The sequence below is a fragment of the Coregonus lavaretus genome (genome assembly GCF_964263955.1).
Source record: "Coregonus lavaretus genome assembly, chromosome: 11".
NCBI lineage: Eukaryota > Metazoa > Chordata > Actinopteri > Salmoniformes > Salmonidae > Coregonus > Coregonus lavaretus.
This window is the reverse complement of record NC_139998.1, coordinates 39,014,595-39,030,467: the sequence shown is the minus strand read 5'-3', so window position 1 is coordinate 39,030,467 and position 15,873 is coordinate 39,014,595. Positions and strand designations below refer to the sequence as shown.

The following is a 15,873-nucleotide window of genomic DNA, read 5'->3' as shown; positions in this document are numbered from 1 at the left end:
CAATGGCATGTTGTGTTTGCTAATCCAAGTTGATCATTAGAAAACCTTTTTGCAATTATGTTAGCACAGCTGAAAACTGTTGTACTGATTAAAGAAGCAATAAAACTGGCCTTCTTGAGACAAGTTGAGTATCTGGAGCATCAGCAATTGTGGGTTTGATTACAGGCTCAAAATGGCCAGAAACAAATAACTTTCTTCTGAAACTCATCAGTCTATTCTTGTTCTGAGAAATGAAGGCTATTCCATGCGAGAAATTGCCAAGAAACAGAAGATCTCGTACAACGCTGTGTCCTACTCCCTTCACAGAACAGCGCAAACTGGCTCTAACCAGAATAGAAAGAGGAGTGGGAGGCCCCCGTGCACAACTGAGCAAGAGGACAAATACATTAGAGTGTCTAGTTTGAGAAACAGATGCCTCACAGGTCCTCAACTGGCAGCTTCATTAAATAGTACCCGCAAAACACCAGTCTCAACGTCAACAGTGAAGAGGCGACTCCGGGATGCTGACCTTCTTGGCAGAGTTGCTAGACACTCTAATGTATTTGTCCTCTTGCTCAGTTGTGCACCGGGGCCTCCCACTCCTCTTTCTATTCTGGTTAGAGCCAGTTTCCATAAAAAATCAGCCGTTTCCAGCTACAATAGCCATTTACAACATGAACAATGTCTACACTGTATTTCTGATAAATTTGATGTTATTTTAATGGACAAAAAAATTGCTTTTCTTTCGAAAACAAGGACATTTCTAAGTGACCCCAAACTTTTGAACGGTAGTGTACGTATTTTCAATCATGGAATTACAATATCTCTTGGAGTAGCTGTAAGGTTTCTACTTTATACCTTGCTGAGCAGCGTCCATGGGTGGCTGCTTGCATTCCTGTGCCCGATGGCCGGTGACCCCACAGTTGTAGCAGGACAGGCTCCCTGGCTTCTTGTGCCCTCCGTTCCCCACCAACCCATGAGGCTGGTACACGTTGGCCCCGGCCCCCAGAAAGCCCTGCATGGGGGGCAGAACCAGCCCCTGCTGCCCCTGGGTGTCGTGGCTGTGAGACATGCTGCTGTTGTAGAGGGGCGGTGCCACCAGGGGGAAGGGGAATGCAGTACTGCTCCCAGCCAGCAGGGGACTGAGGTGAAGCAGGGGCCCCAGGGTGAACACTGACGTCCCTGAGAAGGGGTGCTGGAAGTACCCTGCGTAGCTGGTTGGGAGGGCCCCGTAGGAGCCACAGTTCCCACTGCAGCCACAGGAGCTGCACACGCACACAGAGGGGCTTGAGGTGGAGCCAGAGGCGACGGCGTAGCCGCTGTTCTCTGTGGAAGTGGGACTGGAGCTTGGCAGGACAGCAGCGCTACTGTTGACACAATAGGTGTTGCCTGGCACCGCTGCCATGGGAACGCTGCTCACGGTTCCCATGGGAATGCCACTCACAGACGGGAAGGCTGACTTGGAGGAGGGAGATAATGAGGAAGAGGAGGCGGAGGAAGAGGGGTAAGGGTAGTGTCCAGCACGGGGTAAGGAGGGGGACACCTGTAGGTGTGAGACATGGTGCAGGGTGTTGGAGGTGGTGGTGAGGGTGGTGCTGGTCTCCACCATCAGGCCTGGAAGGGAGCGCAGCATGGTGACCCCAGAGGGCCCCCGGGGCCCAGCAGAATCCTGGTGGAGGGGAGGGAACCCCACACTGTCCACGCTCAGGCCAGGGAACAGGCTTTCCAGCCGCACCCCAACAGCCACGCCTGAACCCAGGGGTTTCACCCGCTCGTCAGGGCAGAGGGGAGGGGGCCGGGGCTTACGGGGGGAACCCAGGATGCGTCTTGGTGACAGTAGGGGCAAGGAGAGTGGAGGAAGGCCCATGTGGGAGGGGCAGGGAGTAGGATCATTCTGCACAGGAAGAACCTGAGCAGTGGGCCGACTTGGACCTGTTGTAACCGTGGGGTTCAGGAGAACACATGTCCTGTCCTTCTCTCCGAGGTCTAGTCCTGACTCCATACCTGGATTGGAGACAGAACAAACTGTTATCAGAGATAAACTGTTATCAGTGATATACCCTGCTTTTAAATTAGCATGACTGCTGAGAGAGAAAGGGGACTCACGTCTGCGTGGCTCCTTGGCCCTGTCGACGGCCCCTTCCCGGGACAGAGACAGAGACAGAGGGGTAATGGGGCTGGAGGGGGAGCTGGAATAACCTGAGGAGGAGCTGCTGTCCCGGGGTGGAGGGTGCATGCCTGTCTCTACCTCCACACGCAGCTCTGAACACAGAAACACATGTACGCTAAATGAAGCTGAAGGTGTACAGCAGGGATCATCAACTAGATTCACCTGTGGGCCTATTTCTTCTTGAGCAGATGGTCAGGGGACTGGAACATAATTACAAATAATTTGTAGACTGCAAATTGACTGCAAGAAGCCCAAGCAGATATAATATTTGACTAAACCATAATAATTTCAAAACTTGCTTATATTTCTGTACGATCACTTTTTCTGCATTTTGTTACATTATAGCCTTATTCTAAAATTGATTAAATAAAACATGTTCCTCATCAACCTACACACAATACCCCATAATGACAAAGCAAAAACAGGTTTTTAGAAATGTTTGCAAATTTACTAAAAATAAAAAACAAAAATACCTTATTTACATAAGTATTCAAACCCTTTGCTATGAGACTCGAAATTGAGCTCAGGTGCATCCTGTTTCTATTGATCATCCTTGAGATGTTTCTACAACATGATTAGTGTCCGCCTGTGGTAAATTCAACTGATTGGACATGATTTGGAAAGGCACACACCTGTCTATATAAGGTCCCACAGTTGACAGTGCATGTCAGAGCAAAAACCAAGCCATGAGGTTGAAGGAATTGTCAGTAGAGCCCCGAAACAGGATTGTGTCGAGACTCACAACTGGGGAAGGGTACCAAAACATTTATGCAGTGTTGAAGGTCCCCAAGAACACAGTGGCCTCCATCATTCTTAAATGGAAGAAGTTTGGAACCACCAAGACTCTTCCTAGAGGTGGCCGCCCGGCCAAACTGAGCAAGCGGGGGAGAAGGGCCTTGGTCAGGGAGGTGACCAAGAACCCGATAGTCACTCTGACAGAGCTGCAGAGTTCCTCTGTGGAGATGGGAGAACTTTCCAGAAGGACAACCATCTCTGCAGCACTCCACCAATCAGGCCTTTAGGGTAGAGTGGCCAGAAAGAAGCCACTCCTCAGTAAAAGGCACATGACAGCCCGCTTGGAGTTTGCCAAAAGGCACCAAAAGGACTCTCAGACAATGAGAAACAAGATTGATGGAACCAAGATGGAACACTTTAGCCTGAAGGCCAAGCGTCATGTCTGGAGGAAGCCTGGCACCATCCCTATGGTGAAGCGTGGTGGTGGCAGCATCATGCTGTGGGGATATTTTTCAGTGTCAGGGACTGGGAGACTAGTCAGGCTCGAGGGAAAGATGAACGAAGCAAAGTACAGAGAGATTCTTGATGAAAACCTGCTCCAGAGCGCTTAGGACCTCAGACTGGGGCGAAGGTTCACCTTCCAACAGGACAACAACCCTAAGCATACAGCCAAGACAACGCAGGCGTGGCTTCGGGACACGTCACTGAATGTCCTTGAGTGGCCCAGCCAGAGCCCGATCGAATATCTCTGGAGAGACCTGAAAATAGCTGTGCAGCGACGATCCCCATCCAACCTGACAGAGCTTGAAAGGATCTGCAGAGAAGAATGGGAGAAACTCCCCAAATATAGGTGTGCCAAGCTTCTAGCATCATACCCAAGAAAACTCAAGGCTGTAATCGCTGCCAAAGGTGCTTCAACAAAGTACTGAGTAAAGGGTCTGAATACTTATGTAAACGTGATATTTGCAAACATTTCTAAAAACCTGTTTTTTCTTTGTCATTATGGGGTATTGTGTGTCGATTGATGAGGGGGAAAAAACTATGTAATCCATTTTAGAATAAGGCTGTAAGTTAACAAAATGTGGAAAAAGTGAAGGGGTCTGAATACTTTCCGAATGCACTGTATATATCTCTATTATGCGTGGGAATACATTGGAACAGATTTCCCAATAATAATAAAATATTTAAGAGTTTTTCTTTCTTCTTTTTACTTGGGGGTGGGGAAAATAAAATCAGTTGGGGAACCCTGGCGTACAGGTTACCTGCAGTATCACGTTCTATAGATAACGTTGAGAAGGTGTACTTTGAAGGATTACCTTTCTAATAAACCTAAATGTAAGTCTTTGTGTACAGTTGATATGTTTATGGAGTACAGTACAGAACAGATGTATCAAGTGTCTAGTTTACTTGTATTGAAAGTATATAATGCAAGAGGAGTTACATACGAACCACATCAGCCACGTTGCATGCGCAAGCGTTGCAAAATACATTTACACATTTCACCCACACCGCTCGGGAGCGTGAATGAGCATCTGCGTAGTCAAGCACTAAAATAGAACTTTGTTCTATTAGAGACGTGACACACGCTGCAAGTCCCCTTCTTATTGGATATCAGGAAGATACAAACCCACATGAATGCTTGAAAGACAAATGAGGAGAGATTCATTAAAGATAACTTTTTATCTGTGGATTTATCATGGAAGTAAAGAAACACACAATTTCGTATGACTCCGGGTCAAAATTCTACAAAGAACCATCTAAAAAAAGGGCCACATTTTACATTTACATTTTACGTCATTTAGCAGACGCTCTTATCCAGAGCGACTTACAGTTAGTGAATACATATATTTTTTTTTTATTTTTTATACTGGCCCCCCGTGGGAAACGAACCCACAACCCTGGCGTTGCAAACGCCATGCTCTATCAACTGAGCTACATCCCTGCCGGCCATTCCCTCCCCTACCCTGGACGACGCTGGGCCAATTGTGCGCAGGTAAAATAACCCAATGTTCATCTCCCAGGACAAATGTCCATGAATGTTTCATGTGTGTTTCGACCTGCCCCGAAATTAATATAATTGATTCAAAGTTGATTTTGGCATTTTAACCTGCGTATCATGATCGCGTCTGGTGGGGATAGACAAAATCAACATGCGCACGATGCCGGTGTAGTCAGCATGTTAGAGGAGTTACCTGTGTTGTTATTGGAGTGGACTTGTGTCACTGGGCCAATGTGGCTGGATGGAGTAACCCTGGCAATGCCACTACAGGGCACAGGGAACTGGGACACCATATACCTCTTCTCCATCTTCTCCCTACTGACAACACAAACACACACAGTCAGTCATCACACAGATACACAACAGCATTACTGAGGGGAATATCATCACAGCCAATCAAAATTATTATTATGTACACAAGCAGGCGCCAGACAGCTACTGTATAAGGTGATGAAATAAGCTGGAGAAATCTTTGAGATGGTCTTTCACTAGCACTATTGAAACCCTAGAACCCTCAGATTCAACTCTGGACCTCGAAGCCAGTTCCACTGTGTTTTTTCATTGTTCCCCTTTAATCAGGGATTGATTTAGATCTGGGACACCAGGTGGGTGCAATTAATTATCAGGTAGAACAGAAAATCAGCAGGCTGTGGACCTCGTAGGGTAAGAGTTGAATACCCCATGCCCTAGAGGGTTCTCTAGTCTAGTCTAGTCAACATTTCACAAGCACACCAGGGTCTGACCTGCAGTAATATGTGTTTACCCCAGTCTTCACGTCACACTAATTGAACTATTCAGTACGATGAGGGAAAAAAAACTATTTAATCATTTTTAGAATAAGGCTGTAACATAACAAAATGTGGAACAAGGGAAGTGGTCTAAATACTTTCCGAATGCACTGTATACAATATCAACCTTGGGACATATTTCATATTTGGTTATATACATGGGATGATCAGGGAGAGAGAGGGAGATACTCGTGTGAGAAATAGTTATCTGAGATTAATATCTGGTGTCCCTGGTGCAATAGAGAATTGAAACAGAAAAACACTTTTGTTAGCAGTCCGTGTGTACTCTAAATATAGTACACACGGATGAAGAAATTACATATGTGTTACAGGAGGGGGTCGCAGTTCCGGAGCGACCCACTAGGTGTCATCCTCTGACAACCTTAGGCACCTCCTCACTCACAGTCTGGACTAATTATTATCCTATTGGTGTCACCTGTGTCTACCTGTTCACCTGTGTATTTATGCAGTAGTAATCAGTGTCTGATCGCGAGATGTACAGTTGAAGTCAGAAGTTTACATACACCTTAGCCAAATACATTTAAACTCAGTTTTTCACAATTCCTGACATTTAATCCTAGTAAAAATTCCCTGTCTTAGGTAAATTAGGATCACCACTTTATTTTAAGAATGTGAATTGTCAGAATAATAGTAGAGAGAATGATATATTTCAGCTTTTATTTCTTTCATCACATTCCCAGTGGATCAGAAGTTTACACACAATTAGTATTTGGTAGCATTGCCTTTAAATTGTTTAACTTGGGTCAAACGTTTCGGGAAGCCTTCCACAAGCTTCCCACAAGCTTCACACAATAAGTTGGGTGAATTTTGGCGCATTCCTCCTGACAGAGCTGATGTAACTGAGTCAGGTTTGTAGGCCTCCTTGCTCGCACACGCTTTTTCAGTTCTGCCCACAAATTGTCTATAGGATTGAGGTCAGGGCTTTGTGATGGCCACTCCAATACCTTGACTTTGTTGTCCTTAAGCCATTTTGCCACAACTTTGGAAGCATGCTTGGGGTCATTGTCCATTTAGAAGACCCATTTGCGACCAAGCTTTAACTTCCTGACTGATGTCTTGAGATGTTGCTTCAATATATCCACATAATTTTCCTTCCTCATGATGCCATCTATTTTGTGAAGTGCACCAGTCCCCCCTGCAGCAAAGCACCCCCACAGCATGATGATGCCACCCCCGTGCTTCATGTTGGGATGGTGTTCTTCGGCTTGCAAGCACCCCTTTTTCCTCCAAACATAACGATGGTCATTATGGCCTAACAGTTCTATTTCTCCAAAAAGTACGATCTTTGCCCCTACGTGCAGTTGCAAACCATAGTCTGGCTTTTTTATGGCGGTTTTGGGGCAGTGGCTTCTTCCTTGCTGAGCGGCCTTTCAGGTTATGTCGATATAGGACTCGTTTTACTGTGGATATAGATACTTATGTACCTGTTTCCCTAGCATCTTCACAAGGTACTTTGCTGTTGTTCTGGGATTGATTTACACTTTTCGCACCAAAGTACGTTTATCTCTAGGAGACAGAACGCGGCTCCTTCCTGAGCGGTATGACGGCTATGTGGTCCCATGGTGTTTATACTTGCGTACTATTGTTTGTACAGATGAACGTGTTTGGAAATTGCTCCCAAGGATGAACCAGACTTGCGGAGGTCTACCATTTTTTTCAGAGGTCTTGGCTGATTTCTTTTGATTTTCCCATGATGTCAAGCAAAGAGGCACTGAGTTTAAAGGTAGGCCTTGAAATACATCCACAGGTACACCTCCAATTGACTCAAATGATGTCAATTAGCCTATCAGAAGCTTCTAAAGCCATGACATCATTTTCTGGAATTTTCCAAGCTGTTTAAAGGCACAGTCAACTTAGTGTATGTAAACTTCCGACTTCCACTGTATGTACAGGTACTTGAGAAGTGTTCTTGTAACACTCTGGCTCCGGGACTTTTGTATTTGAGCCAGGGTGTATTGTGTTTTGTTGGGTTTTGGGTGATTTTCTATGTTTGCATTTCTGTCACGTTTATTTCTAGGTTTGGTCATTGACTCCCAATCGGAGGTAACGAGTGTCAGCTGTCGGCTCGTTATCTCTGATTGGGAGCCATATTTATACTGCATGTTTTCCTGTGGGCATTGTGGGTTATTGTTTCCGTTTTCAGTCAGGTTGACTGTGGACTTCACTAGTCGTGTTTCTTGTTTTTTGTGCTTTAACTAAATAAAGTACCATGTTCGTTTCACACGCTGCGCCTTGGTCTCCTTCACTCCTCGACGACCGTGACAGAATAACCCACCAAAGAAAGACCAAGCAGCGTGTCCAGGAGCAGGGAGACTGGACATGGGAGGAGGCACCGGGCAAGGAGATGGAGAGGCTGGCGATGGCCCAGGTGGGCACATCGTGGTCCTGGGAGGACATGCTCGGAGGCAAGGGACCTTGGGGAAGGATCAAGGCCCTGGCGAGAGAGGAGCAACGGCGGCAGCAGGGCCATCGTCGGAGGGTCGTGTGTCAACCCCAGAAAATTTTTAGGGGGGGGCACACGGCATGGACGACGGGGCTGACGGAGGAGAAAAGGGGGAGTATCCAGGAGGCCACCAGGCCAGGGGTACACCTGTACGTCCTGTGCTGATGCCTCACACAGAGTGTGTGAGGGTAGGCATTCAGCCAGGACGGGTGGTGTCCGCTGTTCGCTCCAGGCCTCCTATCCGTCTCCACAGCCCGGTCCGGCCTGTTCCTGCCACCCGCACCAGGTCTACGGTGTGCGTCGCCAGCCCGGTCCGGCCTGTTCCTGCCACCCGCACCAAGTCTACGGTGCGCGTCGCCAGCCCGGTCCGGCCTGTTCCTGCCACCCGCACCAGGTCTACGGTGTGCGTCGCCAGCCCGGTCCGGCCTGTTCCTGCCACCCGCACCAAGTCTACGGTGCGCGTCGCCAGCCCGGTCCGGCCTGTTCCTGCCACCCGCACCAAGACTACGGTGCGCGTCGCCAGCCCGACCCGGCCTGTTCCTGCCACCCGCACCAAGACTACGGTGCGCGTCGCCAGCCCGACCCGGCCTGTTCCTGCCACCCGCACCAAGACTACGGTGCGCGTCGCCAGCCCGGTCCGGCCTGTTCCGGCCACCCGCACTAAGTCTACGGTGCGCCTCAGACGGCCAGAGTCTGCCGTCTGCCCAACGGGGCCTGAACTGCCCGTCTGCCTAAAGCCTGCAAAGCCGCCCGTCTGCCATGAGCCATCAGAGCCGTCCGCCAGACCAGAGCCGCTAGAGCCTTCCGCCAGACAGGATCAGCCAGAGCCTTCCGCCAGACAGGATCAGCCAGAGCCTTCTGCCAGACAGGATCAGCCAGAGCCTTCCGCCAGACAGGATCAGCCAGAGCCTTCCGCCAGCCATGAGCAGCCAGATCCGTCGGCCAGCCATGAGCAGCCAGATCCGTCGGCCAGCCATGAGCAGCCAGATCCGTCGGCCAGCCATGAGCAGCCAGATCCGTCAGCCAGCCATGAGCAGCCAGATCCGTCAGCCAGCCATGAGCAGCCAGATCCTTCAGCCTGCCATGAGCCGTCCAGCCAGGATCCGCCAGAGCCAGCCAGCCAGGATCCGCCCCTTAGTCAGGTACTGTCCCTTAGTCCGGTGCCGCCCCTTAATCCAGTGGGGTTTAATTGGGGGGTGGTCATGTGGAGGAGGCTAGGGAAGCGGGTGGTGACTAAGGTGGGGTGGGGACCACGACCAGGGCCAGAACCGCCACCGTGGACAGACGCCCACCCAGACCCTCCCCGAGACTGTATGCTGGTGCGCCCGGAGTGCGCACCTTTAGGGGGGGGTACTGTAACACTCTGGCTCCGGGACTTTTGTATTTGAGCCAGGGTGTATTGTGTTTTGTTGGGTTTTGGGTGATTTTCTATGTTTGCATTTCTGTCACGTTTATTTCTAGGTTTGGTCATTGACTCCCAATCGGAGGTAACGAGTGTCAGCTGCCGGCTCGTTATCTCTGATTGGGAGCCATATTTATACTGCATGTTTTCCTGTGGGCATTGTGGGTTATTGTTTCCGTTTTCAGTCAGGTTGACTGTGGACTTCACTAGTCGTGTTTCTTGTTTTTTGTGCTTTAACTAAATAAAGTACCATGTTCGTTTCACACTCTGCGCCTTGGTCTCCTTCACTCCTCGACGACCGTGACAGTTCTCCCTGTTTCATTGTTGTTTTCAGTCGTAGTTAGTATTTCGTATGTTTGCTGTCAGCCTGTTTTTGGAGACCAATTTGCTCCTCCTTTATTTTATCGTGACAAGTCCGTTATTTTGTCTTTACTGGTTTTGGGACCACCAGTAAAGATCCTTGTTTCACCGTCTCTGCCTACTGCGTAATGTCTATCCTGAACCGCACCTGGGTCACACCAAAAAACCAACCCTTACAGAAAACAGAGCCAATATGTCCCCAGCGGAGGCAGCACAGTATCGTAGCGCATTGGCAACGCAGCACGACCGCAGCCTGCAGCAGATCACCGAGAATCTCCGCCAGCTGACGATCGCCGTGCAGAGCTGGGTGGACACCCAACCAGCCCCAGCAGCCGGCGGAGTGGAAGCCGCGGCAGCGGCGTCTCCGGTCTCGCCTGCAACATCACAGGAACCCCACCTACCACCTCCAGAGAGGTACAACGGACGTCCAGAGGGCTGCAGGGAATTCCTCACCCAGTGTTCCCTGGTATTCAGCCTACAACCCTCCTCCTTCCCGACGGAGCAGGGCCGGGTTCGACACCTCTCGGGTGGTGTCGGGGCACGAGGCCAGGAGGCGGCTCACGGCCTGTCGGCAGGGTGACCGTTCGGTGGCGAACTACTCCGTGGAGTTCCGGACCCGGGCTCGAGAGGCAGGATGGGAGGAGGCCGCCCTGGTCGTCCTTTACGCGCAGGTGCTATCGGAGGCATAGCAGTGTGGTCGTGTTCTTTGTTGTGTGTCTGTGTAAATAGCCTGTTTTTGTATTTTTTGTATTTTTCGTACATATTTCCCTATCACACTTTTCATCCTTCTACAAAATATACTTTCCTGCAACCCGCCTCACTCAATGTGGAACGGATTCTATTATTGACTTACCTTTTATCTAGAATCTCCAGTTGATACCAGCTAGCCAGCTAACTAGCTACTTGCTATTAGCCACCGTTAGCGGTTTTCACCCAGAACATCAGATTTTCTGTCGGAATAACTGAATCACTGGACATTAACACCGGATCGCAACTAGCTAGCCGCAACCGAATTGGATGTTGCTGTTTGGCTAATCACCACTGCCCCTGAAGCAAGCACCAGTTAGCCTTGAGCCAGGCACATATCCCGGCTATCAACCTCTCTGTCTACCGGACGGGAGTAGCCAGCTAACTAGCTACTTGCCATTAGCCACCGCTAGTGGTTCCTCACCATTGTCCGTGGCCTGCACTACCTACCAGCCAGCTCTAGCCTGGACTATTATCCGCCAGTCTGCACTGTCTGCACAGCGCATTATCGACCCAGAACATATCGGTTTTTCTGCCTGAATCACTGATTCACTGGACCTTTAACACTGGATCATCGTAGCTAGATAGCTGCAATCAAATGGACGTTGTTGTTGGCTAATCAGCCTCGAGCTAGCCGCGAGCCAGGCCCTTCTCCCGGCTATCTACCTCTCTGTCAACCGGACGGGACCTCCTAGTGTTGACACGGAGCCCCGCCGATCCAACATGACTGGTCTGCCGACGAAATCGTCTGATGTGATTACAAAAGGTTCCCCGTTACGACGTCGACCACAAAGATCCATCTGCTAGCCGCGGCCCGCTAGCACACGCTAGCCATGGTCTCTTGCTCGCTAGTGCTATAGCAGCCCCCGAACAACCTCCGAACTCTCCTATTGCTGTTCACCGGACCTTATGATAACTCAGCTATACAACTGATGCCTGCTAGACTGTTCCTTTATATGGTACTGCATCCTGTTTATGTTTAGCCTCAGCCCAAACTTTGTCGCCATTACCAGCTGTTGTCTTAGCTCTCGAATAACACCTGTGATTGCTTTATGCCTCTCTCCCATTTCAATATGCCTTGCTTATTGCTGTTTCGGTTATTTCTTATTGTACTATTTCACTGTAGATCCCCCAGCCCAGCTCAACTTGCCATAGATAGCTCCTTTGTCCCACCCCCCATACACGCGGAGACCGACTCAATCGGTGCCTCCAGTGATGCTATCTCTTTCATCATTACCCAACGCTTAGGTTTACCTCCACTGTACTCATATCCTTCCATATCCTTTTCTGTACATAATGCCCTGAATCTATTCTACAACGCCCGGAAACCTGCCCCTTTTTTTCTCTGTACCCAACGCACTAGAAGACCAGTACTTAAAGCCTTTAGCCGTATCCTTATTCTACTCCTCCTCTGTTCCTCTGGTGATGTAGAGGTTAACCCAGGCCCTGTAGCCCCCAGTATCACTCCTACTCCCCAGGCGTTATCATTTGTTGACTTCTGTAACCGTAAAAGCATTGGTTTCTTGCACGTTAACATCCGAAGCCTCCTCCCTAAGTTTGAGTTATTCACTGCGTTATGACACTCCGCCAACCCGGATGTCCTAGCAGTGTCTGAATCCTGGCTTAGGAAGGCCACCAAAAATGCAGAAATGTCCATCCCCAACTACAACATTTTCCATCTCGATAGAACTGCCAAAGGGGGTGGGGTTGCAATCTACTGTAGAGATAGCCTGCAGAGCTCTATCGTACTATCCAGGTCTGTGCCCAAACAGTTTGAGCTTCTACTTCTAAAAATCCACCTTTCCAGAAATAAGTCTCTCACTGTCGCTTGCTACAGACCCCCCTCAGCCCCGAGCTGTGCCCTGGACACCATATGTGAACTGATTGCCCCCCATCTATCCTCAGAGTTCGTACTGCTTGGTGACCTAAACTGGGATATGCTTAATACCCCGGCCAACCTACAATCTAAACTAGATGCCCTCAATCTCACACAAATTATCAATGAACCTACCAGGTACAACCCTAAATCTGTAAACATGGGCACCCTCATAGATATAATCCTGACAAATGTACCCTTGTTACGCACGCCTCTCGGAAGAAGGAACGCAACACCCTGCTACAACTCAACTCTCCGTGGTGCGAAAGAGGTATGGGACTGTAGATGTGAGTAAGGATGACAAAAGGCAGAGAATACCGTTAACAGGGAATTTATTCCTTCGCACGGTAAGTTTGGGGAAAAGGGGCTGGACGGAACCAAAGCAAAGAAAGTAAATATCAAAGCCCCCTCTCCTACCTTACCTGCCTACCCACTACTTACTTAACTAGCACCACCTGGTGCACTAACCAAAATACAAGAGATGGTCCGCCCAGGTCTTTCCTAGTGTGCATAGACAGTCAACTTCTACGGGTAATGTATGCCCGCGGGCCTCTTGCCTAAGCACTCCCTAGGTGCCTTCCCCTTCCCCCCCTTGGGAACAAATGAAACAAAAATAGCACAAACTGGTTCACAACAAAACCTGAGAAAAAAACTAACTCAGGACATTAAAGAAACTCTGAGCCACAAACTAACACAAAACATTACAATTGGTTCTCAGAGCAACAACAACACAGTACATACCAAACTCTTAGCATACAACCAACATGCTGTAACTCTCAGCAATTCTGGTTCCCCTTTCCTGCCTTTTCTGAGCAACTGGGGCTTATATAGCTTCAGGAGGAGTTGGTAAATTGGAGACAGCTGCGTCCTGACGAGGGCGCGGTGTCAGCTCTCCAATCATCAATGTTTTTCAAATCAATCAGCTGCTTGTTGGGGAATTTCAGGAACCCATTTCCTGAAATACCTACATGAAAATACACAAACCACAACATAGAAACTGGGGAACGTAACAACCCTCTAATTACACCTCCGCTGTCTTCAACCAGGATCTCAGCGATCACTGCGTTATTGACTGCGTCCATAATGGGTCCGCGGTCAAACAACCACCCCTCATCACTGTCAAACGCTCCCTAAAACACTTTAGCGAGCAGGCCTTTCTAATAGACCTGGCCCGGGTATCCTGGATGGATATTGACCTCATTCCGTCAGTAGAGGATGCCTGGTTGTTCATTAAAAGTGCTTTCTTCTCAATCTTAAATAAGCATGCCCCGTTCAAAAAATTCAGAACTAAGAACAGATATAGCCCCTGGTTCTCCTCACACTTGACTGCCCTTGACCTGCACAAAAACATCCTGTGGCGTACTGCATTAGCATCGAACAGCCCCCGCGATATGCAACTTTTCAGGGAAGTCAGGAACCAATATACACAATCAGTTAGGAAAGCAAAGGCTAGCTTTTTCAAACAGAAATCTGCATCCTGTAGCACTAACTCCAAAAAGTTTTGGGACACTGTAAAGTCCATGGAAAATAAGAGCACCTCCTCCCAACTGCCCACTGCACTGAGGCTAGGAAACACTGTCACCACTGATAAATCTACAATAATCCAGAAGTTCAACAAGCATTTTGCTACGGCTGGCCATGCTTTCCACCTGGCTACCACTACCCCGGCCACCAGCTCTGCACCCTCCGCTGCAAAAAGCCCCATATACTACCCACCATTGTGACCTGTACGCTCTTGTTGGCTGGCCCTCACTACATATTCGTCGCCAAACCCACTGGCTCCAGGTCATCTATAAATCACTTCTAGGCAAATCCCCGTCTTACCTTAGCTCACTGGTCACCATAGCAACACCCACCCGTAGTCTGCGCTCCAGAAGGTATATCTCACTGGTCATCCCCAAAGCCAACACCTCCTTTGGCCGCCATTCCTTCCAGTTCTCTACTGCCAATGACTGGAACGATCTGCAAAAATCTCTGAAGCTGGAGACTCTTATCTCCCTCACTAACTTTAAGCGTCAGTGGTCAGAGCAGCTTACCGATCACTCCACCTGTACACAGCCATTCTGAAATTAGCCCACCCAACTACCTCATCCCCATATTGTTATTTATTTTGCTAATTTGCACCCCAGTATCTCTATTTGCACATCATCTTTTGCACATCTATCATTCCAGTGTTAATACGAAATTGTAACTATTTTGCACTATGGCCTATATATTGCCTTACCTCCATAACTTACTACATTCGCACACACTGTATATATATTTTCTGTTTGTATTTTTGACTTTATGTTTTGTTTACGGCCTTGTCGACCTCTCGGTGCGGGAGACAATCGGCGTCATGAGAAGGCGCACGAGAGAGGGATGACACAAGGCGCGCTTGTCCAGGATGGAGAAGCAGAGACGTCTGTGCCAAGGACGTTGCCTGTACTGCGGCCAGACAGGTTACCACTGTGACTCATGCCCGGAGAAGCCGGGAAACAGGAGGGTTCGCTAATATCGGGAGGGGTGCTAGCCGGAACCGAAACCCCAACCCCAGAGACTCACTGACTTTTCTCCCCGTCAGGGTTCAGTAGGCCCGCACTGCGCATCGGGCGCATGCACTGGTGGATTCGGGGGCCCCGGGAAACCTGATTTACTTGGGGCTGGCCCAAGGGTGGAGCGTTCCGTTACTCTACCTCTCTGAGCCGGTTCCGGTCATGGGCCTGGACGGCCGGCCATTGGGGTCGGGCTTCATCTCCTGGCGCACTGTCCTCTGCGTGTCCGGGTGGCAGGGGGGCTATGGGAGGATATCCAGTTTTTCATTATGGATTCTCCGGAGTGTCCCCTTGTCCTCGGGCACCCCTGGCTGGTCGCCCACAAACCCCGGATAGACTGGCCCACGGGGCGGCTCATCCTGGAGGGAGGCTCCGCCTCCATCCTGTTCCGGTCTCCACCGACCACTCATCAGCCCAAACCACCGTCCCAGACCACCTACCAGTCCTCACCTCTTCCCCAGGTCCCACACTCCGAACCGCCTACCGCCCTAGTGGCGGTTGCCACCGGGAGGACGGCGGCTACCGACTCCGTCACTGGCCCAGACCTGGCAGGCGTTCCCCGGGAGTATTGGGATCTGGGGGAGGTGTTTAGTAAGAGGCGTGCCAAGGGCCTACCTCCTCACAGACCATACTACTGCGCTATCGATCTCCTGCCGGGCACCATGCCCACACGAGGGCGATTGTTTTCCTTGTTCCGGCCGGAGACGCTGGCCATGAGGGAGTATATCGACGAGGCATTCGTCGAGGGTCACATCCGTCCCTCTACCTCATCCGTGGGCGCAGGCTTCTTCTTCGTGGGGAAAAAGGACGGTGGGCAGC

At 49.7% G+C, this 15,873-nt stretch overlaps 1 protein-coding gene across 2 annotated transcripts in view; it reads right to left on the bottom strand.

Annotated features, from left to right (window-relative positions):
* LOC311137807 (zinc finger CCHC domain-containing protein 14-like) overlaps positions 1 to 15,873 on the bottom strand; it is a 63,618-nt gene that overhangs the window by 2,727 nt on the left and 45,018 nt on the right. The window contains exons 10-12 of one of the 2 annotated variants that reach the window (XM_084172400.1): positions 5,077 to 5,201; positions 2,086 to 2,241; positions 838 to 1,983 (exon numbers count right to left, since the gene is read on the bottom strand). In XM_084172400.1, the coding sequence (XP_084028526.1) occupies positions 838 to 1,983; positions 2,086 to 2,241; positions 5,077 to 5,201 (1,427 nt within the window). The remainder of the gene's footprint in view (positions 1 to 837; positions 1,984 to 2,085; positions 2,242 to 5,076; positions 5,202 to 15,873) is intronic. The other variant, XM_084172401.1, reaches the window with a different exon arrangement.